The following is a 24,609-nucleotide window of genomic DNA, read 5'->3' on the forward strand; positions in this document are numbered from 1 at the left end:
GCAAGATAGAATTGGAATCAATACTACTTAAAAACACAAGCGGAACCTCCATTCCCAACGGGAGTAATGCACCAAATCTTTTAGTTTTCATCTGATCTGACATCTTCTCATCGCTGAGAAGCCCGCAGAACCATTCCCCCTGGTCGGATCCTTCGAAGTACTTGTCTTCATCATCTCCTTTGCTGGGAGCGATGCTGATATCGCATTTCTTCGTCATCCGGTTCATGCAGTGTCTGTTTCACGCAACGTGATTTGAGATAGACAATCATTACTTTGCCCACTTGCCCTTGAGCACGGCGAAGCACAGTTCAATTTTGAGGGGTTCCGAAACGGCCTGTCATCGCCGTGACTCTCAGATTGGATATTGTGGCGTTCAGCATTTCTTTATTCCAACTCGCAACATCAACGGCTTTGGGGCCAATCAATTACCAGCCGCGCTCGGACGTGCAGGAGATCAGCAATCTGATACTGAGCCTGTTCTATCCATCTGACATGTTCCATTTCAACTTCTTGCCAACGGCAGAAGACTTGTAAAATTGTCTATGGGGGGTGGTACGACTAAAATGTTGATTTTATAACAGCATCATCTCTAGCAATGGATAAAGTAGCTTTGATAATGGGACTTTACGATCTTCACAAGGAACAAGAGCAAGAGAAGTTGTACTATTTTGCTTCATTTTTACTTGTCTTTGCCCATTTTAGTTGTAGCTTTTGATAATCACTATTTTACACAGGTTTGGTGGTCCATTGTTTTCCCTTCTGCGCTATAGCTACTCTATTGCTAACAGCCACTATCGTGTTCCTGGTCGTCGCCTCCTTTGACGTCACCCTGATCAGATCTGGGATCACTTGCCATTGGACTGTAAAGGGCAAGAATGAAAAAAATTACCTTGAGAGTGAACCATAGAAATCCATTCCATTTCATACCGTGCATCGGAATCCCTGAAAACAGAGTTGAGATAACAAAAATGGCACATCAACGGGATGTTATGTTTTTCAATCACCCAATCACACCCATAATCCATAATCCAACTTGAGAAATCCATCTGCATGCCAATGCGCTGGTCAACTAAACAGCGTATTCGTAATTCAGCGGGCAGGATTCATGCACAACATGCGGGGAACCGTATCAATACGGCATCATGACATTCTGTTACGTCCTTGGATAAGCGAGGAAGGGAGTGGCATGTTAGTTTTGCACTCCATTGATCTCGCCCGCAGTGCCATAGATATAGATTATGTTCATCAGACACGGAGACTTATGCTGTTGTGCTGCACTCACTGCGGGGTTCAAGCCGGATTTCATACGTAGCTCCTAACGGAGGTGTTGGAAAATGTATGTATAGTACAGTACATCTGTAGGTACGATGTAGTTCATCGATGCAAGAAGTTATGAGTAATTACAATTGAAACTAGTTTTAGGATCTCCCATCTGTCAGTGGTCTGCATCGGAATTTCTTTGACAAAGAACCCACTCTTAAGCACAGCGCAATCAAAATCTATGGCGTATCTCGCTCCAAAACACAGGATTTGTGCCTCCACTTCGAGGCTGTTAGTTAGCGCCGGAAAAGCCCTAACTGTGTGGGGTTGGTTGGTTGTTGGATGGAACGTTTTTGCGTCCATCTCCTCACGCCAAATCCTCTCCTGCGCACCAATCCATGGTTGGCTAATCCAATCAGCAGGAAATGCAGCCAAGTCCTGGAGGGGTGGCAGTTTGACCACGAATAAACTGCACGCTGTCTGGGATTCCTGTCTATTCCAACGGATAGAGATTGGAATCAGGCCCATGGTTGATTGGAGCGATGTGTTGGACGGTGAGTGGGTGCGCAAATGGTATATGTAAACGACGTCAGACCGGCTCGTCTCGGAGGCCAACCGCTCGCACCATTGAGATGACTGGAAATGAAATGGATAATCCATTTTGACTTTTGAAAAAGTGGCAGCAGGAGCTTACAGTTCAGTGAGAATAAGGGGTCTCAAATCAGCGCGAGATATCGTACGTAGATGTTCACACGATGTACTGTACATATACCATAAATATTTGAGCATCAATAAGAAAATAAAATAAAATAAAATAACACAAAGGTAAAGGAAAACAGTACGAAGGTGCTCCAAAATAGAGCGAAAATTGGAAATTTCCCTTCTCTAGTAAAATACATCAGTCAAAAACAAAGCTAAGAAGAGGCAGAATAAGAAAGGGGTCCAAGGGGAGGTTGAAGTGTATAATAAAACGACTGGAATCATATAAAGAGTTGAGTCTGGTTCCTGCCGAGAAGATGTAATCCTTGTAAAGGGAAGAAGGTCACTTAGGCCGTGTGTCCAGGCATATCCAGCACTCTGGTATCTTGCTGCATATGCTCATCGGGGATGGTTCTGATCCCAACTGGCCTTTTTGCTCAAAAACATATACATCCCTTGGGGGCTGGCTTTTCGCTCAGCGTCGTGACATTCCTCATGGGCCGTTATATTATACTTGTGGCCTTTTCTCAAACCATGGCGACCCTCAGGGGTTTGCTTCCCCCAAGCTCTATCCTTTGTGGCGTTTTCCAGGCGAGCGGTTACACTCTTTCCCATTTTCATGTTGATCACTCTCGGCCTGTTCACTTTCTAACCTCATTATCGCGGTTATTGTGCTCGAGACTGGTAGGCGTTAATTCAGCTCTCATGAATTTTTGCAAATTATATCTATTCATTGTTGTTTAACACTCGGTCAATCTTGTTCTATGTATATTAGTCACTGCGCGCACAGACTGCATCAACCATCACATCAACACGTTTTCTCTTATTCTTTTGGTTCTCTTTGTTGATGTCTGTTGTTTATAACCACTCACTTCATATTTTAACTTCATAGGGTAGTGCTTCTTCTCCTAGGAAATGCGGTCTATCAGCCGTGCGATGGGACGCATATCCTTCCTCCGCTCCAAACCTGTCCGGCTCTCGCCATCATCCTTGACGGCTTCCATTCCTCATCCCGAACTTGTGGATGAGGAAATCGGCCCTGGTTACAATCCCAAACACTATTATCCAGCGAAACCAGGGGAAATTCTTGCCAATCATTATCAATTGTTGGTCAAGATCGGATGGGGAGCGGGCTCAACTGTATGGCTCGCACAAGACGTGGCAAGGCATGCAGTGTTTATCCTCCATAACTGCCGTCGCAGTTCGCGTCACTAACTTTTAAACATCCAATCAATAGATATCGATGGCGGACTAAGCGTTTTGTAGCTCTAAAGATTATAAATAACAACGATTCTAAAGGCTCCTACTATGAGCGTGATATTGAAGACCACATTAGGCGACAAACCCCCTCGCATCGCGGTCGTCCAGTTGTCCGCAGTTATCTTGACAGCTTTGAGGTGGCAGGCTCCATAGGAAAGCATCTATGCTTGGCCTACGAGCCCGCACGGGAGCCCCTCTGGATTTTCCAAAAGCGGTTTGCGAGCGATAGGTTCCCACTGTCAATGGCTAAAGGGTATATCCTTATTCTTTTGGCTGGCCTCGATTACCTACACTCTGAATGCAGGGTTGTACACACTGGCAAGCAATTGAAACATACCCGCTCATTTTAGGAAAATGAACTAATATATATGTTTTTTTTAAGACTTGAAACTAGACAATATACTCATGACATTTGAAAATGAACACATTCTTCCCAGATTTGCCAATGAACAGGCAGCTCAGTCTATGCAGTGCAAAACTGATCCAAACACCGGCCGGGTTGTCTATCGCTGTCACAATGACTTCGGGCGCCTTGATTCAAGTGGACTAGGCAATATGTATCCCCAAATAACCGATTTTGGCGCGGCCACTCTACTTGCTAATGACAGTCATGATGGCACTGTCCAATTTGGTACCCGTCCCATACAACCTGACTATTATCGTGCACCAGAAGTTGTTCTTGGCTGTGGTTGGAGCTTTAGTGCGGATATATGGAATTTGGGAGTTATGGTAAGGGAATAATACGTAAAAACATATGCTGCATCACAGTTTTCGGTATCTAACTCACATTCTGCAATAGGCATGGAATATTATTGAAGGTACAGAGTTATTTAGTCAGGTGCAGGATGCAGAAGGAAAATATGATGCAAATGCACATCTCGCGGAGATGATAGCACTGCTTGGTGTACCACCCAAGAAGTTGCTTGTAATGTCGGATTCCATGTCACAGATTGAGTGGTCCCCAGCCATTACAGACGAGAGGGGCGGGATCTACAAGAATAATAGGGATTATTTTGGTGGACCATTTTTTGATGACCACGGTAAGTTAGCGATAGTTAACTAAGATATCCGGTTTGCAATTTACATAGGCTTTTACACTGATTCATATTGTGACAGGTAAATTCCTCTACGACGATCTGATACCGACTCGAAAACTTGAAGATACAGTTCCATCTTTAGAACCAAGGGACAAAGAAGCTTTTTTGTCTTTTATCAAACAAATGCTTGCATGGCTACCTGAAGAGCGAAAGACAGCTCGGGAACTGATGGAACATCCGTTCCTCAGCCATTGATGGGATGGCAGGTTGCGTAAGTATTTCTGCTCGGTCGAGTCGAGGATGCCTTTTGCCGAGAGTGGTCGAAGCCAAAGACCGCTGGCTCGTACTCATTTATACAGATCAACAGGAGCTTGGATTGGATCGAAGCAAAGAGGAAGCTCTCCCAGCCGTCGCCGTCACCCAATGAAACTCCTTGCCTACGAACAATTAATCCCCGGTTCGCCTGTTTTTTTCCTTTCTTTCGATACGAAAACACAAAACAAAGCAAATTACAACCATGGCTGCCGTTCAAGGGGCCATCTAGAAGCGCTACAAATTCGTGGCTGATGGTGTTTTCTACGCTGAGTTAAACGAGTTCTCCCACGGTTACAGGTATCATCAGTGCGTCTCACTGTACTTTATATCTATTTTCATTTCTTTTCATTTCTTTTCTTAGATTGTGAGATGAAGAAGGAAATAAAGAAAAATTCGAAAAAGCCTAGCAATGGGTTTTGTTGTACTTGGTACCAAGCAGGCGTGGCAATTGAATATAGGAAACGGAAGCGATTGTTGCAATCTACTCCGTACATTGCATTACATTGGGCAAGTTACCAGGCATATGGCAATGTAAAATCGCTTAGAACGCGCTTACCTAGGCACCCTAAGCGCGCGCCCATTACAGGCCTATTCTTATATCCATTCTGGGTCGGCCGGTACAGGTCATTTGGGTCTGTTTCTAACATAGAGCAATGGTCACAGGACCCTCCCTGGTCTATGACTGTTGACCGAAGTATCCTGTAGATACAAAATAGACTAGGTTCTGTGATAGACAAAATCGTACACTTCGAAACCTATGCTGTACCTTCCTGTTCGAAAGCTCTTAGATAACACGAATTCAGAGATAGGTGATGCCATGCGCTTGGTAGCAACTTTCATCGTTGAACCAACAATATTGAATCCAGTGATAACTTGTAAAGAACATTTTCAGGAGAGAATTGCAAAGTTGATGCAGAAGCCAATTGCTAATGCATTCTATTATAGTGAAAAGCCCCATGGGCTTGAATAGCATCTGCTTCAGAAAACAGTGACAAGGTCTGAATTTTATACCATGCAAAAGTGCGATGCGCAGTTCAGAACCTGAGTCTAATGGGGCTTTGAAGTCAGAGCCATTTCATCAACCCAAGGGCTAAACCTTGGTCCGTGTAATCTTGGTGAACACGTTCCTTATTTCCTTTAAGAGAGTTCAGCGCTTCGACAAGCTCCAATCGCTATATCCGATCTTGTTTAGGGATCGGTTTATGGAATAGTTGATCCCATCTACCCCAATAATAATCAAGGCCCTGCGTGTTCGGAGTTCGAGTTAGGACTAGGATATTGGTATCCACTGGAATCAATGGCAGTCCTTCCGCCGGGGCAATTGTTCTCTGATATCCGATGCAGATGAGGAATCTTTTCCCAGAAAAGAGGGCCCACTAGAGAACACCGCACCGGATTAGCTCTTCTGTACGACTTATGAATCTATTAAGTCATCTCCAATTTCAAATGGGATGCTTTGTACAGTTCGATCAAGGATGGTGTTTGAACTAGTTCGACAAGGTCAAAATAATATGAAAACATCATCCGGATTGGATGGGCGGCTACAAGCCCTCACCAAGAGATGCTTTTACATACAGGTAAAAGATTTAGAAGTTAACCGTGGAGTGCGTTTTTGTGTATTCACATTTTACCTGGGAAATTAACAAAAGGGGAACTAACACTTGTGCCTTTTAAGTCAGTCCTTCATAACATTGACAAGAATAGTTTGAAAGCCGTCTTTTCAGCTTATGCCGTTATCGCAAATCATACGCTCAAGAATGAGATTGATGATGTTGTGGCTTTGCAAATTAATCGAGATGCGAGTTGTAGGCTTGAAGGCGCTGAAGGATCGTCCAGAGTAGTGGCAGCAAGTAGCGTCTCGCTGGGCAACTTTGCGGATGTATTTAACATTGCACAATGTTTTGTGGTATTGGACATACGGTATCAATACCTTCCCTGTACCAACACCGAAAAATACCATAAGAAGATCAGGGGCAGCATTTTCAATACAATACCGCGATTCGATCAAATATAGGACTCAATATGGGTAGCATAGTGCCGGAACATCATTGCCATATAGACTAAAGTTGGTCTGATGGAGTGTGGAATGTAATTTATAGTGCATGTGCTATATTTGCCGAAGAGGGGTGTTCGAATTTACCACTCAGAGGGCGTGTGCTTGGAAGCAAAGCACAACTCTGTTGTTGGAACATTTCCTGCGGAATGGTCGGACGAACCAGCTTTCTCTACTTTACATGGACTGAGAAAGACATCGGGGAACTCTGGAGAAGTGTTTCATGATCAAGGAGGCCGGGAGATTGACAATGAAGTGACCAGAAATGGGTAATGGAACGGGGATGCGGTCATTCGAAGGGCCAACGCCCCGGTCATCGGGTATATATGCTTTAGAAGTAGGTAGACATGCATTATATATGCCGCCATCTTGCATATGTATGGGGGAAGGAAACATCATCTCCTTTTAGCGTCCTCAATGATTCGCGAAGCTGTATCTCTTGATCAGCTGCTCGATGTTTTTTTCATCGGTCATGAAAATGGCCAACATAACTTGCATCCCTGGTGTCCCTCCAGTTTGCACGGAAAAGTTGCAGAGCCGCAAAGTTGGTTTGCTTATTTATGGTTCGCATTTTTGCTCGCTGTGCTCAGAAATATGGGTTGTAAAAAGGCACCCGGTGATTTTGAGCCTTTTCTGGTTAAAGAATAAGCATTTGATAAATTATTTTGCCTTTTTCCTGCTTTCCTTGTCGTATTTTCGATATCACAGCCGAAATTAGACGCGTAAATAGGCTAAAAACATGTCCGGGTATGTCCTCAGATTCGGAATCATGACAAATTGGGCTGCACTGACCGGGAGACCCAAGAAACCGACGTCGCGATAAACTTGTAGATTGTGAGGATATAGAAGTGCCAGACGGCTGTTGTGGTAGGGAGCCGTGGGCATATCGTACAGAGCCTAATAGAGGGAAATGTTATCCACCGAATCACCAGCTAGCCCCTCAAGTCGAAAGGAGATCAGTCGGGCAGGACAGTGTCGTACCTTCATCCACTGTCCCAAGAACAGTGAAGTATTTCTCCTAATCAGCTCTTTCAAGCTAGGCGTATTGACGCATCGCCATTTTAACCTTCGCTCTAAGATCCATAATGCTAGAGGGAGCGTCAAATGTTTAGTTGAGCTAAATAGACATAGCGTTTATTCCGGTCAGCGAACCGACGAGCAGACCCAAGTCCATCATGTGGTAGAAGCCGGCGGGGGGATCAATCGAAGTGCCCAGAACCAACAAGAGGCCCGGGCGCGCAACCAGGTGGAAGGCTTCAAACGTCAACAGAGATCACACAACTTCGATCCCGGCGTTCCGCAATTAAACACTCGGTATCATTTGTCATCAACGCTGGAAGATCAACCTCTGACAGCGGCTTCTAGATGCGCATCAGACGTTGGCGGATATGATCGGCAAAACAGTAATTCTCAGATCGGTTACCGTTCAGGATACTCCATCCAGCCCCAAAACGACTGTTATCAACCAGCAGCTTTCACGAGCTCATGTTACAAGAACAGCAATATTTTAGGTTATAATAACATTCCATCCGATCTCACATATCCGCTTCAGCCAAACGTGAGTCCACCAGCTTGGAGTGGGAAACACTGCGATCAAATGAATTATGGAGCTCATTTGGATGCACTGAGCGGAGCTGCAGCTTCCTACCAGGCCTCCACTGAAGGTGTGCAACGATAACTCCACACATTCTTGAGAGAGTTGGCTAGAGAGCAATTCGAACACAACTAAACCAGATTCATAGATTCAGAGCTTAACCCTGCACGACAAATTGGACCGACTGATGTATCGCAAAGGTTGAATGGGGATAGGTAATAGAATTGAAGCTAATTATGGAAGGTTCAAGTACTAACAACTCAAAGGCTGTTGCGTGAGCGAGAATCCGAAGAGATACGTCAAAGCTGGCCAGGTAGATCGCCACAACTGATTATTTTGCTTAGTGTCGTCAGAAATAGCTAAGGTCCGACATTCACAATAGGTTTTCAAGCTCCTGTGGCACGAGTCCGGAGGCAAAACAGGAACGACGCCGACTTAATGTAACGAACATGTCAATGGTGAGATCCTTCGCATCGTTGCAGTTTCGGAAAAAAGAGCTGTTTTCTAATTTTTGTAAGCATAGTTCACATGGCTCCAGAGAAAGTAAGCTCAACTTGTCCATAGTACCATTCGAATATACTCAGAGCATGGAATCCACAAGGTTTCCATTGATCCAAAACCACACACCGCCACACCATGCTATCAACAGCCAAGCTGTTTGATTAAAGACGAATTTGATTTTTGCCCCGTGAGAGGAGACGCTGCGTAACACTTCGCTGTTGGAATTTGGGAAGGTGTGCCTCAAAGCCAGGCCAATAGGTAAACTGTCCAGCAAAGGAACTGCACTCTTTCAAGCATTGGGCAAGGAGTGTATTCCTAGAACCTGTAGGAATTGAGCTTTTTTTCTTTCCCTTTTATACCCTTTCTTGAGCCTGCGACCTCACAAAAGCGCAGTGCTGGAGAACGAGCAATCTAGGAACAGCCTCTTTTTGGAAGCATCCTCGATGGTAGTTCTCCCCTCCCCTCCCTCATACTTACAGTTTGGTCAACACCTTTTTTTCCCCTTCCTTTACCCTGGCAAACTTGCTGTCAAACTGGCAAATGCACACATCCGAGGACTCAATTGTTGGAATTGTTTTTGTTTCAGGTTCATTCATCTCACTCTCAATTAAACTATTTCGGTGACTTATCTTAAGTGCAGATGGCAGACCTAGCAGAGATGGGGCGTAGCAGCAGCAGAGCAGGCGGTGGTAGCCATCGCAATTGCAACAAACTTCAGACAGATAAATCTATCTAACTGTTCATATTCCCCACTCCACGTTGAGAACTTTCACCAAGTAGAATAGAGGTCTTATCGCGAAATAGACAAAGTAGGGTTCCAATTCTTCTGTACTTTGAACAGCAATGTCAACATAATCAGAGTGGCTCCGAAAGTCTGTAACTTGTCAGAACACTGAGGTTTAGGACTTAGGAGTTGAAGCAAAGTGAGAGTGGACCGGATTAACTAGACGGCCGGACATAGCGCCAAGACCTCCAGCGGAAGTTTCAATGGTTTTTTTTCGGCCTGTGATATCAGCAGCGACCAAACAACGAACATACAATACTCGAGATAAATTCCGTGCCAGGACCAGAGTTGGCTATCAATAATGAAGCGGAAGCTTGATGCCAACAATGTCCCTTCCCCGGAAGATAGTGCGGGAAAAAGTAGCACCTCCCACAGTTTCGAGACCTTGAAACTGGATCCCAGGCTTCTCCAAGCCCTCACGCAACAGAAATTCACAAAGCCAACGCTGATTCAAGCGGAAGCTATCCCGCTGGCTTTAGATGGAAAGGATGTATTAGGTAGCACTTACTTTCCTCTTGGATGTTAAATTCCTTCAGTTCTAACTTTCCCGCAGCCCGTGCAAAGACCGGATCTGGAAAAACAGCCGCATACCTTCTGCCCGTCCTTCAGTCAATTCTGCAACAAAAGATGGTACGCTCACTCGCATTGTGCTGCTATTATGGAATGGAATTTAACGTATCTTTAGAATAATCCTGCGCACAAGTCGATTTCAGCTTTGATTCTAGTTCCGACGAGGGAATTGGCAGAACAAGTACACAGGACAGCGATTTCATTCTCCGCATTTTCTGGCAAAGATATACGCTCCGCAAATCTCACCCAGAAGGTTTCCGATGCCGTTCAACGCGCGCTTCTTGCCGATCTCCCCGATATCGTCGTATCGACGCCCGCTCGGGCTGTAGCGAATGTCAACAGTTCTGCGCTGTCCCTCGAGCGTCTAACACATCTAGTCATTGATGAAGCCGATCTTGTCCTCTCGTACGGCTACGAGGAAGACATGCAGAACCTTGCCAAAGCTGTTCCACGGGGTGTTCAAACCTTTTTAATGAGCGCAACTTTTACTTCGGAAGTAGATACGCTAAAAGGCTTATTCTGCCGGAACCCGGTTGTTTTAAAGCTGGAAGAGAAGGAGGATGAAGGGGCTGGAATAAGCCAGTTTGTTGTCAGGTATGTTGTCAATAGATCGAGATTTTGTAAAAAGGCCACTCATTGACAGTTTAGAAGATGTGCGGAGGATGAGAAGTTCCTCTTGACTTATGTTATATTTAAATTACAACTGGTCAAGGGGAAATGTATCATATTTGTCGGTGACGTGGACCGTTGCTACCGATTGAAATTATTTCTTGAGCAGTTTGGCATCAGAAGTTGTGTTCTTAATTCGGAGCTGCCTGTAAATTCACGTATCCACGTGGTTCAAGAATTCAACAAGGGCGTTTACGACATTATAATAGCAGCCGATGACCAGGAGGTTCTAGGTGAACTACGAAAAAATTCTAAGAAACAACCGAGGAAATCGGATCAAAGCTCCAGGGACTCTGAATATGACGGCGCTCAGGCGTCAAAGAATAACGACCAATACTCTAGCGAAGACGATGCCGAAACTCAGCCAAGCAAACGTCCCAAAAAGTCCGCAAAGGAAAAGGACTACGGGATTTCCCGTGGTATTGATTTCCAAAACGTCGCCTGCGTTCTCAACTTCGACCTCCCTACCACCTCGAAATCCTACACACATCGCATCGGCCGCACAGGCCGTGCGGGAAAGACTGGGATGGCCCTCTCCTTTGTCATCCCCTCGGATCAATTCGGCAAACATAAACCAACCAGCATCCCCTCCGCCAAGCACGACGAGGCAATGCTGAGTAAAATCATCAAGCGACAGGGCAAGCTCGGTCGGGAGGTGAAGCCCTACCATTTCGATATGAAGCAGGTCGACGCATTCCGATACCGTATGTCGGATGCGCTCCGTGCCGTTACCCGCGTTGCCGTCCAGGAAGCGCGCGCGCGAGAGATTCGTCAGGAGCTTGTCAAGAGTGAGAAACTGAAGCGCCATTTCGAGGAGAATCCCGAAGAGTTGAGGCAGTTGCGGCATGATGGGGAGCTACGGGCTGCTCGTGTGCAGGCGCATTTGAAACATGTGCCAGATTATCTGATGCCGACGAAGGGAAGGGGAGGTCTTAGCAGTGGCACAGGTGCTGATGTTGGGTTTGTGGGGTTCAAGAAGACGCATGAAAATCGGATTCGGAAGGCTAGGGAGAAAAACAGGGGAAGAGGCAGAGGGGGGAAGGCTGGTAGGGGTGGGAAGCGAGTTGATCCGTTGAAGAGTTTTAATTCTGGTGGCAAGCATTGATCCGATTTTTTTTGTTCTTAGTTTGGGGTATATACGCGTTTATCCCAGTTTGCCCTTTGTTGTTCATGAGGGGTTGGAGTTCAACAAGTATGTGAAAATTATGCAGGAGCCGTGGTGATCTGACCTCAGTCTCTAAGTAGTATAAATAAGAAATAGGAAAATATCTCAAAAACCTGACGCAGAACCACTCCCCGCATACTCCATACATCATGGTTCAATAATATAATAGGTCCACTTTACAGCCACCATTTTTTTTTTTTAAAAAAAACCACTATTCTTCACTTCGCTGCATCCTCACCCACCCACATCCTCACATACTCGCATCCTAAGTTCATCCTCATTTTCCAAACCGAGGGAAATCTCTAGCCACTTTCCACCTCCTGCCCTCCTAATCGCATGCACCTGCTTCTTCACCTCAACCGCACGCTCAATGAGCTTCCGATACTCGTCTCTCTCCCTTATCCGCGCCCTCTTGTCTTCAATTCCAGAAATTCCAGGCAGGGAAGAGTCATGACGCCCTGTCTCGATATCTCTTAGCAGGGTTTTATCCCTTTCGTAGATAAGATAGGAGCCTTCGACGTCAGATATATCCGGAAACCATCCCGGGCCAATACCTAGCCATTCAAGGCCTCTCCACGCCCCAGTCCACTCCGGCCCGGCTGCAGCATGGAAATTTCCTTCCAAATCAATCCCATTCCAGCTTAGAGCTGGGATCCAATCACTGCAGCCTTCAAGATCCAGCCATTTGAGACAATATGTTGTTTTAGAGAACCTGCGGAGAACACCAGCGGCTTCGACCCAGTTGTTTTCGAAGGCGGAATACATGTCTGTCCCGCCGTAAGCAAAGGAGAGGGAATTGAACTTTGGATGTCCCACACTCGCTGTGAGAGAGTTTGGGGTTACGGTTGGGATTGGCCAGAATGCGAGGGACAAATGAGTTATCGTGGACAGGTGGGAGAGGAGGTTTAGCAAGGAAGACCATCTGGCTTCGCGGGGGTTGGGGTTGGCGAGGGATAGGAACTTAAGGTTTGAAAAACGCTGTTGGGAGAGCTGGGTTGGTTTTAAGGGGATAGCGGTCCTCATTTCTTCGTCCCAGGACGGCAAGGCCGTGTCTTCGTTTTTCCTCATTTGGAAGGGAGATTCATGTCGATCCGTCCCTTTTACTTCTCGCACCAACTGCTTAAAGGTCATCCAGTGGCCTAGACAGGAACCTAGATCTAGACGGGTGATATCTGGGTTGGTTTCGATAATGCTATCGTCTGAACTGTCCAAGAACAATGGTTTCAACCCGTGCATCCCCACCTCCATCGATGCATGGTCTGTATATGTGGAAACGTAACTCAGAAGCAGCTGCTTCATTGATGTCGGAAGTTCGGATAGAAATACGCCATCGAATAGAAGATGGAAATCCCAGTTGATGGCCATGGATTTCAAAATCATATGTTGTAAGCTACCCTCAACTGGGAAGGGTATGCCTGGTAAACGACGGAGCCGGGTGCCATCGTTAGTAACTTTGTATCTATCTTCAGAATCTTGGTTGTTCGGGACATCATTTGGGAGTAGCCAACTTGGAGGCGCAACGGGCCCGGGTGTTCTCCGAACCCTCCGCTCACCAACGGCAGGAGTACCAGGACGCGGGCGTGGTGGAAGAGTTTCAGGCAGCTCCAGCAGATTCCTTATCGATGGATGGACTGATCTGGGAGCCAACCGCGACGGACTCGCAGCAACCCTATCATGTCTCGAAACCTGTGTGCGACGGAGGTGATGGATGAGGTCGTTTACAGACTGCCAATTTTTGGTCCCTGAGTCACTACTCTTCGTCTGTGAACTCGCGCGAGACGTAAGAGATGGATGGACGGTAGAATGCGGCTTGGAAGTTGTTGATTTGGAGTGTTTCTTGGGCATAGGCGGCTATTGGCAGTTTTGGGTGTGTTGATGAAAGTAGTGGTGGTGATGGTGGTGGGGGTGAAAAAGATGAGTTGACATTGAAATGCCTAAGATCGCCACTGACTCAGGCAAGTCTCCTCAGGCAACAGGCCTTCACCACTGACGTTTAAAATAGTTGTAACTAGGTCGGAAATTATCAATATTATTGGCTTAGCGCTGGAGCACAATACGTACGTAAAATGAGAAAATAGTATTCTATGATGATGTATTACTAGCTATGGATAGAGTAAAACTAGCGAAATTGTGACTGAAATCTAATGATATAAAACAATAATATACAGGCACTTAAGCATCTCGAATCCATGATCCATCATCCATTTTCCCCTCGATTTTTGGCCCTTCACGCAGCCAAGTTTCGACTCTGCTCTCCTTTGGGTCTTCGTCGGGCAACCCTCTTGATTTTCGAACCGCGAGGACCAGATCTCGAATCCTCTTTGCACACTCGATGCGCAACTCAATAGCCTCCTTGCTATACTTGAGTTCGTCGTTCAAAACTCCAAGGGGAAGGACATCTTGGCCACCTTCGGCCTTCGCCCTTATGTGCTGCCATCGCCGTCTTAAATCACCAAACCGCTCCTCCAGGTCAACTGGATCGCCAAACGTTACGCTTATATTTTTGTTGACGCGGGGCAGGAATCGTGGGAACGTTCGATCCTCGTGCATGACTTGGTCAGTACCTTCAATCCACATTGGGACAACGTCGGGACACTCAGATGCCTCCAGAATCAACCGCGAGACACCCCATTTAAAATATCGCATTGTCTTGTTAGGTGCCTGATGCACTTTACCCTCGGGAAAGATGTGAATCCACGAATACGAATTACAAGCGTAAGCCGAAGGCGCGAGATGAGAATCTTCGCCTGTGGTAGTATATGCGGTAGCCACTTCTGAGAACGGATCAACGCAGACGTTCTGTAGACTCCAATACTGCCGACTAGCAGGCGCCATGTATGGTTCAGGAGAAAAGGGACCGCGCGATAGAAGACGAATTGCTTGTGTCATGGTGGGTTGGAAGAGGCCTCCGTACGAAGAATGAAGGCTCCGGTGAGTAGGCAAGACCTGGCCTAAGGTGAAAAATGCAGAAACAGCTCTATATATACCTTATTATCAGTTGCGTAATTCGTATAGTAGTTTACGTGACGCAGGAATATATCGAGGTTCGACAATATATCCGTCTTTACCTATTGCTGAAACATATATCGTGGCTCCCAAATGCCCATCTGCGGTTAGACGATTGGAATGCCCGTGAATTTAATAACGGAATTGTCCCCCACATCAAGGGGTCATCCATTCTGTTAAAATAAAATAAGGGTACGCCCTAATCAGCTCATGGAACCTTTGTTGTATTGCATAGCTGTTCTACGTACGTACACGCTTATATGATTTGACACTGTCTCAACCTCTTATATCAGCCACAGGAACTCTGAAATTTTATTTCTTTTAAAGATAACGCGCAGAAGTGCTGCCGATGGCATCTGCCTCAGGGCTGCGGTATTATTTCCATCCATACCAGTGATCAGTCCGCGGGTACGTGATTCCAGATCTGCGCGACTTTCCAGGAGCTTCAGAAATTTCTCGAGCCCGTGAACTTCTGTGTTGTTTGCAGTGTAGAGGAAAGCCCGGCACGCCGCTACGACCATATACATGGTCGCAGCCGAGCAACCCTTCCAGAAGCTGGAGGGGTGCTCCAGGGTGCCAGGGCTGAGGTGCATCAGGGCAATGCAATCAGCGCCTTTCCATTGAGAAGTTGCGCATAGGTATGGCGTAATATATGTATAGGGAGAAGCCTATGCTAGGGAGTAATAAAGAACAAAGGTGGTTAAAAAAGGTGTAGAGCTTCAAGTGATATAAAAGAAAAGGTTATTTTTGTGTCCGAAAAAGTCAGGTTTGGCGCAAGTGTCCCGAAAAGGAAAATGCACGGGCCACAAGCTTTTTCCCGCAAAACTTCTTTTTGATCCTTCAAAGAGGAATGCTCGGGATAAGCAGACAACGCAAGTATCGCTCATTGAACATTGAAGATGTTCAAGCCAACATCCCCTGTAATGGGGGGTCTTCTCTGGTATTGTGACTTCTTGACAAGCCCGCCGCATCCAATTGAACCCGCCCACTTCACACCTCAACCAAGCACCAACTAACTCAATCCCGTCGTCTATTCAAACAGGAAAATCCCCTGGCGCCTCTCTGCTCCCCAAAAAGCTCGTCAACGTAAACGGTTGCGGGCCGTCGATAAGGTTGTCGACACCGTCAGTGCCGCATTAGAACGGAATGGCATGACCAGCAAGGCTGTGACCCGGTGGTTTGAAGAAATGCCCCGCGAGGAGGAGATGCTGCCGAAGGATAAATATACGATCTTCGATCGGAAAGAGAAGAAGTACCGGAAGGGGATACACAGTATGCTTCATGCCGTTCTTTTGTTGCCGCTCTCTTTTGGATGATTTTGCTTCGCCTCAGTGTCCTTGGGTTTCGACATTAGTTTTATCTATTGCTTGGAGCCCAGGGCCCATGGATATATCCGGAAAAGCAGAAAGCAGAAGCAAAAATATTAGATTTGCTTCGCGACCCTCTTTTAATGTGCCAAACTGGCTTACATTTTCTGTAATGCCTGCTTTTTTGAACCACGTTGCTAACCAATCGGTGGCCCATCACAGAACTTCCCAAATGGACGCGAGTCAGCCAACGAGTCAATCCTCCGGGTTTCTAAACGCCCACACGTCTTATTCCATATCCGTATCGTTATATTCGTCCTCACGATGTACATGTACGTTATAGGTATCGATACGGATCGCGTTTGGGGCTGCTTAATACCAGCATTTGCCCTGGATCATACTTCATGCTACTTTCCCTACTTTTCTATCTAGAAAGGGTAACGAGGAGCGAAATAAGCCTTCATCTATATCATGTACTATAAATTTTAGAGTGTCATTTCCTTTCTTTATTTTGGAGTTTCATTTTTCTACCTCTTGCGATCTGTCCAAGTTAGGGGAGAACGGGCGAGTTTCAGTTTAGAGCGTATAGGAGTAATCGGTCAAATTTGATATTATGATGATCTTTATTGAGCTTCTCCCAGATACCCACTTCTATCTTATGTTGTTGTATGTGAGAGTCCTACAGAAGAAGGGTGTCCATAGACCCAATCGTCTAGAAGATCAAGGAATGATATTATTAGAATGCACAGTACTGCACAATACAAGATCCAAATATTCTAAACCGGACTGGAAAACCACAAAGAAACGAAAGTATTGGTATCAGCGTCCACCACACATTTCCAACAGCAACAACAAAGGCAATTAATTAAGCGCTCCTAGTATTCCTAGCTGACCGTCACCCTGTGCCCTGCTTTGGGTGATCAAGCGGAACATCCGCCTGCCGCTGTACCTCTACAGCTGCGGCGGACATGCAGCTGCCATCCACTGCACATGAACCATCCATTGGCGGATGGTTGTGTGCCGATTCTCCAGAAAAACCCCCAGTAGATCGCGAAACAGACAAGCAACTGTTCCCTGACGTGCCGAAAGCTAACCCTGCTATTGTTGGCCGCCTGTGACTATCGTCGTGCCGACGACGGCGCTGTCGCGGGATAGAGCCGCTCCCAGACATTACCTGTCTCATTTCGCTGGCGGCAGGTTGTTCCTCCCTTCGCTTCGCTTTCAGATGAGCACTCGGGTCTTGATTCCATATTTTCACCACTTTGCGATACGGTCCAATAGCTTTCCTTGCCACCTCCCTTATTCTCCGTCTATTGGCTCTCCCTTCGCAAATGATTTTCCGCGCCCGGTACGCTCGGCAGACGTTCTGCCAGTCTTCTAGCTTTTCCCACCATCCACCCATTCCTTCATAGTAGACCTCCCCTTGCTTTTTTGACCGTTCATATCCCTGTGGAGGTTTTCGAAGAATCCAGCTCGCGGGATCAAAGACAGCGTCTGGGGTTTCGTCTTCTGAGCCATCGAATAATTCTGCTGATTTTAAAAATTCTTTTACGCCTGTCGATTTCCTTGCTCCATTAACCGCCATTCTCCATGAATCTAGTCGGGGAGCATCTAATTTCACAAGGCCTTGAACTGGATATTTCTGCTTAACAGCATCCCCGTGGGGCTCAGTGAAGGGGCGATTGAACCTGGGGTCCCCATATGTCCTTCGCTCGGCAGGTGGAACTCTCGAAACAGGATCCAGAACAATCCAGGTAGCTCTGTTTAGCCAATGGTTGGCGAGCAACAGAAAATGGAACGGCTTGCGACCAGGCTCAACTTCACTTGAGAGCCATTCGAGTCGGCAATCTAGGTCGTAGATTAACTGGATTTCATAATCACTCAATCGAGACGGTGTGCTTTGCCATGGTTCCTTCCTTGGGTTCTGAGGGTATTTAGGGAGCTGGAATGAAATAGCCTTGTTCTGCATGGGATGAAGCGGTCGTCTTGCAGAGGTTTCGGCTTCTGCCTGAGATAATAATGGTTGTTGCTGGACATGTCCTTTGATTTGATTTATATTTTGGGCAAGAAGTGATCTGCCTCCGTCCATATTGCCATCCACAGAAGCGGTGTCTAGGGAAGCGTCGGAAGCGGCTGATACATGGACCCTTGGGGGAGCTCTACGTTGTATACCAGGGGCGAGCTGGGACAGCGTTGAGGGTCCAGAAGGGTTAATACCGCAGTCATGTTTATGCATTGGCATATGGCTATAATGATCCGAAAACTCGGAATAATGGCCCGAAGAGCTCATAGACTTCAGGATAGCGGATAGTGGACTGCCAGGTCGCCCAATCAGACCGTGAAGGCAAGGGGGGCTTTGCCCAAAAGTATGGATTTGCATTTTCGCGGCCCACGCCTTATATTTCCAACTAAGCGATTTTTCCATGGTTACCGCAGTTTGAGGACCACTGAGATCATTTTGCCCTTCGCCACAGGGTATGAATTTTCGAAGACGAGCGTCATACAGTGTTGGAAAAGGCGTCGAAGGGATTGCATTCCCTTGAGGGGCTTCCGAGACTGCCTTCCTGCGAACTTCGGGTGCGAACCTTATATCAGCAATGCTCAAACTTGGAGGAAGATGAGATAGCGAGGTGCATCGTCTTAATTCGGTATGCGGTAAATCAAGTATTGGTTTTTGTCGACTCCTCGTCCGAGAATTTAAAGCTGGATAAGGAGGAGCCTTTTTTGCAGAAACTCGAGTGAAACTATTATATAAGATTGATGGGATCATGTTGTCACTATGGCCATCTAAGAATAACGGTAGTCTACTGCGTAGTGGGCGCTTCCGAAACTTCACAACCTGTGACGAAATTTTCATCGAATGTCGCACCGCTGGCTTTCGCATCTTGTTTGCGTCTGGTTCACCCGTTCCCCGGCCCCTAGCATGGGCTTTTGAGATCAGGCCTACTTTTCGGTGTTCATGGCTTTTCAGCCAACGACGTAGCCAGCGAATCCCTTTTTGATCCTCGAAATGCTGCTTTACCGCAGCCCCCTTTGGATCCCACCACACCCAGTTATAATCAGCATGGGGCGATTTCCACGCTACCGATCGGCGAAATTTCTTGAACCGCTTTTGCCTCCGAGCTCTCTTCGTCTCGTGATCATCCAAAGGCACCCAACCGTGCCAAGTTTTCGCATAGCGAGTGGACTTTGGATTCCCATCCAAAATCCTATGCCTAGTGAAGTGGCGGAGAAATGCCCCAAATTTCCAGATATAAACCGTAAGTATGAAGATACAAAACGTAGCAATCATGAGCCATAGCAACGTTTTCCAGCGAAAGGAGCTTGATACTGGCATAGCTCCACCTAGAGGACCATTAGCCGGGCGAGGAGGTAGGACGTGCGTCTGCCTTATCTGAAGAGAGGGCTTATAAATAGGTGCCATATTTTTGCCGTAGCTTGGCCAACAACCCCGTCCTCTTGGACGTGACCTGTTTAGTCGAATTTCGCCAAGGACATACAGATTCAAGTACATGAATTTGTTAAGCCACAAACGCCAGAATCCATGGTCTAGGAATAGCATATGTTTTTATTCCTGATACGTCGAGAGAGCAAAGCGAAGCAACCTCTCTAGTGGGTTTGGACAGTCGATACGAAACGGAGGTATCAAGAGATACCTGATGTGATATGATGCATGAGTACTAGTATCGACAAGTGAGCTGACATAGATAGCCCTTCAACCGAGTTCGAAAGCTAGCCGATGCTGAGGACGATCTGGGCGCAAGAGGTAAAGGGGGCAATGACAAAATCAACGACAATCTCCTGATACATCCGCTTAGAGGCGATTGCGCGACATAAACCGTACGATTTTAGACATGTGCAATAACGGCGCATGCGCGGCAGTTAGGACACACGGTTGCACTCGACAAGGGGGAGTAGAAAGCGGCAAGACCGCATGAGCCAGTATGATATACTATGAATGAATGAATGAATGAGAGTAAACGATTGGCAGCACCCGTTCAGAACACGGGCTTGGAGAACATGTTGATATGTCTAGCCGGCGACATTGGTCCAGAGAAAGAGCCTCCTGCGACAGGACTGGGAGAATTCTGCCTTCCACGCCAATGCCCTCCAGGACACCGTGGAAGGGACAGTAGAAGCTGTGCAGTGGATGTCTTGCCCTGCCATTTGGAAAGGAGAGTTGAGGTTTCTTGTGCTCCGGCTATGTTCCGCCACGTCCAGATGTTGTTTGGAAAGATTTTCTTTGTAGGATCCTTCATATAACTACCAGACCCACCAGACTCTGCATATTTCGTTAAAAAGACCGTGATTGACAGAGATGAATTCCAAGGGAAAAAATTATGAACTTAAAGGCCTGATGGTTAGGGGAATTCTCCATATATCCAATTCTGCAAGTTTCTTTTTTGTGCTCAGTTGCGAAAGGGTTTTTCCAGCCGAATTATTGTGGCGGACGTAAAGCTTGCAAAAACAGAATTTTCTGCCACCCCCTGAAAAGTAGTAGTAAAACACTGCAAAAATAACCAAAATATCCACATATCTCTAGAATCATTCAAATATCATCCAATTCATTCAAATACACATCTTTATCATCAAATCTGTCAATATGCTCCCTCAGCTCAGCAAATTTATCATCAATAAAATTGTATATTTTCTAAACAATGATTATATATCTGCTCAGATTACACAGATCATTGAATATCATCTGATTACTATATATCAAATTCAATAAAATATTCACTGCTTTGAAACTGCTAGAAGTTCTCATTCAATATAAAATATAAAATCAAAGATCACATCAGATATCTTATCAGATTTAAAGGATTTTTTTGAGATATATTCAACTGTATATCACAATGAGACTGTCTGCTTTGTGAAGAATGAATTTGATATTGATATTTATTCTTAATTGATATTTAGATTATTGAAGAAACTGAATTTGACACAGAAAAAGATGATTAATTATTATAATTATTATTTATAGAATCTGTTAATTCATCAGTTCTATTTAATATAGATTGAATTTATAGTCACTCAATATAATAAAAAACTTCAAACTGAATAATATATTCAAATTACTCAGTATCAATCTGATCAATTTATATTTTTAAATAAGAGTACTATAAATAAATATACTGCAGATCAATAATATAAATAATTAAACAGAGAATTCTTTTATTATATTAAAAGACTCTGTAAATAATCTCACAGATAATCAATTTTATCTACAATAAATATCAATAAATATTTTAATTATAATATATATCAAAGATTCTATAATACAGAGAGATTCAATGAGTTTGTATATATTCAAATACTGCTCAAATACTAACAAAATTATTACTATTTAGTGATGAATAATTACTTTTTTTATTATTTATAAACACTGTAAGATCTCTGCAGAGAAGCTGATATTAAACTTTTATTCTTATCTTTATATTTTTCTGATTATAATTCTATAGAGAAGTTATTTTATATATTGAAAGAATGAATTAGAAGATATAGATGTCAGTTAGAGAATCAGTTTGATGAAGATTTTAAAGTTTTCTTATATTATATAATTAAAAACTTTATAAAAAAAAATATAAGAGAATATTTCAGATCTGCTTATATAGAATAGTATTGTAAAATCTAGAAAGATTCAGATTACAATTCAATTATAATAATATATAATATCTAAGTTTCAAATTCAGAAATAGAAGCAGTATGAGATCTGCTGTTATTATTATAAACAACAGATAAAGACAATTTAATCTTCTTCAATCATAACTGTCAGATAGAACTCTTTAACTCATTTTTTATTATTGAAAATATACTCATTTCAATATTCAACTAAATCATCTATTTATTTGTTATTATTTATATATAATTCAGTTTAAATTCTTTATTCTGAATAATATTTTTTACAGTTAAAAGAGCTTCTGCTCTTCAAAATCTCTCTATTATTAATCAATTGAAAAACTTATCAATAAACAGATTTATATATTTATCAAACTGAGAGATTGAACTATTTCAAATAGAAGATAGATTTGAATTTAATAGTAGATTTAAATTCAACAATAGATTTAAATTCAATAGCAGATTTGAATTCAACAGCAGATTTAAATTTAATAATAAATTTGAATTCAATTCTTTTATATCTTCTATTTCTTTTATTATATATTTGTAACGGGCGTGCCACCGATTAAGCAGATGTTACCGATGTTGCAGATTAAACCGTTCGTACCGCCTGCGCAGTTCGTACGATCCGTTCCAACGGCAATATCAACGGACTTGACACTATCCTGATAACAGTTTACGAATCGATTAAGGAAAGAAAGAGAAAGAAGATCAGAAGAAGGGGTCGTACGAGGGGGTTCTTATAGGCAAGGGGATCGGAGCGGAAGAAATATCGGAGGTCGCGCTCTGGGGGAGCGCGGGGCGGAAGAATCGTTAGGGTGTTAAGATGTGCGCGATTGTGGGGCGGAATCGCGAGGAGGCGTGGGAGAACTTCATGAGCGCGCGTGAGCACGTGAGCGCGCGGTAGGGGGTTGGTTGCGTAAGTTAACTACCAACGGGTGCTAACCCGTCACATTATCCCCCCCTACTGGGGCGAGCGAGGATTCGTAGGCGTCGAGTGCAGCAGTGTCCTTCATGGCGGGCGCGGGTTCCCAGGTTGGACGATCGTATCCTACCCATTTGACAAGATATTCGCGGCGGCGACGGCTGGTTCTGTCGTCGAGGATTGCTTCGATTTCCCATTCGAGTTCATTGTCTTCTCCTACGATGGCAGGTGGTTGCCAGTTGGAGGTCTTCTGCGAGGGGAACGGGTCCTCGGCCGCGGGTCGGAGCAGGTTCGTATGAAAGACGTCGTGGATGCCAGGCGGGGTGTTCAGTCGATAGTCGTGGGTGCCTAGCACTTCTGTTACCGTATATTTGGCGTGGCGGTAGTCCAGCGTACGCGAAGGGCGGTCCGTTTTTATGTTCTTGAGGTCCAACCAGACCTTGTCCCCTATGCTGTAACGGGTCGCAGGACTCCTCCTGGTGTTCGCTTGGTCTTCGTAGTCCTGTTGAGCACTAGCCATCGAAGCTTCGGCCCATTCGCGGGCTTTCTTGAGCTTGCTGACTATGTTCTCTGCTGCTTGCACAGGGCTGCGGGCGTACGTGGTCTCTCGGGGGGTCTCAGGGAAGTCCAGAATCTCTAAATCATAACCGTGTAGGAGGAAGAACGGGCTTACACCTGTTGTAGCAGAATCTCGGCCGTTTATGGCAATCTCAGCGTGCGGCAGCAGGTCGCTCCAGTCATCTTGCGCGTAGTTGCAGAACTTTCGGAGGATGTTCTTAACTGTCTGTATCATCCTCTCAGTAGCTCCATCAGTCTCTGGGTGATACGCTGTCGACAACTTTCGCTCGATTCTCAGTAGCTGGCATACGCGAGTCCAAAGTGCGCTCACGAACTGACTGCCTCTATCTGATACAATGGATGAAGGCAGGCCGTGCATACGATAGAATGGACTCCTGACAAAGGCGTCCGCGACAACTTCAGCGTCCATCTTGTCGCAGGGCTGCAGTATTACGCCCTTGCTAAGTCGATCGACAATGACTAAGACATTCGTAGAACCTCCACTTTCGGGCAAGGAAACTGCAAAATCGATGGCTATATCACGCCAAGTTCGCTCGGGGACAGGTAGGGGCTTCAGCATTCCTTTTCGGCGTTCGCGCCATGCTGTCACTGAGCCGCAGCGATCACAGTTGCGTACGAACCGGCGTACGTCCTTCGACATATCCGGCCAGTAGAACTCTCGGGCGATGATGCTGTACATGATTTCGCGCCCTGGGTGCCCGGTCATTGGTGAGTCATGAATTTCTTGCATGATCCGTGTTCGTAGGGGTTCTGAATCGGGGACCCATCGCCTGTCTCGAAAGCGTAAGCAGTTGTCATCATCGATCGAGCATGCTGAGATGTCCGTTCTTGGGTATACGCCTGCGGGGAATCGGGGTGCTTTGCTTCGTACAGCTTCGGCAGCCTGTTGCCAGGGTTCGTCCGCTTCTGCCGCTTGTCTCCATTGCTCTTCGAGTGAGGGGTCTTGAGTTCGGGACTGGTTAACGCGTACGTGGGGTTCATCTGGTTGCGTGGGACTCTTTATGATCGCGGGGTCGATTAACCGATGCTCTCGGTGTTTCCACCTGTCATCCAGATCGTCAGATGGCATGTCTTGTTCTCGGCGGGACAGGGCGTCCGCAAGGGTGTTCTCTACTCCTGGTCGGTAACGGATTGTGAACGAAAAACGGCTGAGGAACAATGACCAACGCATATGCCTCTCGGTGAGCTTACGAGTGGTTGTGAAGTACTCCAGGTTCTTATGATCGGTGACAATTTCAAACTTCTCGACGCTCATGAGTTCGGACTCCC

At 45.5% G+C, this 24,609-nt stretch overlaps 9 protein-coding genes across 9 annotated transcripts; 5 read left to right on the forward strand and 4 right to left on the reverse strand.

The window, feature by feature from the left end:
• Positions 1-726: 726 nt before the first annotated feature.
• On the reverse strand, positions 727-1,920 carry HCBG_01067 (uncharacterized protein; the record flags this gene model as incomplete). The annotated part of the gene is made up of 4 exons (XM_045428117.1): positions 727-860; positions 890-1,069; positions 1,476-1,541; positions 1,653-1,920. The coding sequence occupies 4 exons, from the start codon at positions 1,918-1,920 to the stop codon at positions 727-729; spliced, it is 648 nt and encodes a 215-aa protein (XP_045292092.1).
• A 573-nt stretch (positions 1,921-2,493) lies between these two features.
• On the forward strand, positions 2,494-4,511 carry HCBG_01068 (protein kinase; the record flags this gene model as incomplete). Its single annotated transcript, XM_045428118.1, has 6 exons — positions 2,494-2,643; positions 2,872-3,134; positions 3,197-3,472; positions 3,657-3,948; positions 4,019-4,259; positions 4,336-4,511. 6 exons carry the CDS (start codon positions 2,494-2,496, stop codon positions 4,509-4,511), a joined length of 1,398 nt encoding a protein of 465 aa, XP_045292093.1.
• Positions 4,512-6,082: 1,571 nt separating this feature from the next.
• HCBG_01069 (uncharacterized protein) lies at positions 6,083-6,585 on the forward strand (the record flags this gene model as incomplete). The annotated part of the gene is made up of 2 exons (XM_045428119.1): positions 6,083-6,175; positions 6,247-6,585. 2 exons carry the CDS (start codon positions 6,083-6,085, stop codon positions 6,583-6,585), a joined length of 432 nt encoding a protein of 143 aa, XP_045292094.1.
• A 949-nt stretch (positions 6,586-7,534) lies between these two features.
• Positions 7,535-8,657, forward strand: HCBG_01070 (uncharacterized protein; the record flags this gene model as incomplete). Its single annotated transcript, XM_045428120.1, has 3 exons — positions 7,535-8,288; positions 8,485-8,531; positions 8,601-8,657. 3 exons carry the CDS (start codon positions 7,535-7,537, stop codon positions 8,655-8,657), a joined length of 858 nt encoding a protein of 285 aa, XP_045292095.1.
• A 1,147-nt stretch (positions 8,658-9,804) lies between these two features.
• On the forward strand, positions 9,805-11,847 carry HCBG_01071 (ATP-dependent RNA helicase DBP9; the record flags this gene model as incomplete). Its single annotated transcript, XM_045428121.1, has 4 exons — positions 9,805-10,000; positions 10,057-10,133; positions 10,189-10,667; positions 10,725-11,847. The coding sequence occupies 4 exons, from the start codon at positions 9,805-9,807 to the stop codon at positions 11,845-11,847; spliced, it is 1,875 nt and encodes a 624-aa protein (XP_045292096.1).
• Positions 11,848-12,141: 294 nt separating this feature from the next.
• HCBG_01072 (uncharacterized protein) lies at positions 12,142-13,752 on the reverse strand (the record flags this gene model as incomplete). Its single annotated transcript, XM_045428122.1, has 1 exon — positions 12,142-13,752. One exon carries the CDS (start codon positions 13,750-13,752, stop codon positions 12,142-12,144), a length of 1,611 nt encoding a protein of 536 aa, XP_045292097.1.
• A 214-nt stretch (positions 13,753-13,966) lies between these two features.
• HCBG_01073 (tafazzin) lies at positions 13,967-15,598 on the reverse strand (the record flags this gene model as incomplete). The annotated part of the gene is made up of 4 exons (XM_045428123.1): positions 13,967-14,884; positions 14,976-15,086; positions 15,166-15,184; positions 15,305-15,598. 4 exons carry the CDS (start codon positions 15,504-15,506, stop codon positions 14,080-14,082), a joined length of 1,137 nt encoding a protein of 378 aa, XP_045292098.1.
• A 214-nt stretch (positions 15,599-15,812) lies between these two features.
• Positions 15,813-16,495, forward strand: HCBG_01074 (uncharacterized protein; the record flags this gene model as incomplete). The annotated part of the gene is made up of 3 exons (XM_045428124.1): positions 15,813-15,853; positions 15,956-16,185; positions 16,443-16,495. 3 exons carry the CDS (start codon positions 15,813-15,815, stop codon positions 16,493-16,495), a joined length of 324 nt encoding a protein of 107 aa, XP_045292099.1.
• A 404-nt stretch (positions 16,496-16,899) lies between these two features.
• Positions 16,900-19,766, reverse strand: HCBG_01075 (uncharacterized protein; the record flags this gene model as incomplete). The annotated part of the gene is made up of 3 exons (XM_045428125.1): positions 16,900-16,932; positions 17,170-19,565; positions 19,733-19,766. The coding sequence occupies 3 exons, from the start codon at positions 19,764-19,766 to the stop codon at positions 16,900-16,902; spliced, it is 2,463 nt and encodes an 820-aa protein (XP_045292100.1).
• Positions 19,767-24,609: the final 4,843 nt, after the last annotated feature.

The sequence above is a fragment of the Histoplasma capsulatum genome (assembly GCF_000150115.1).
Source record: "Histoplasma capsulatum G186AR genomic scaffold supercont2.1, whole genome shotgun sequence".
NCBI classification, from domain to species: Eukaryota; Fungi; Ascomycota; class Eurotiomycetes; order Onygenales; family Ajellomycetaceae; genus Histoplasma; species Histoplasma capsulatum.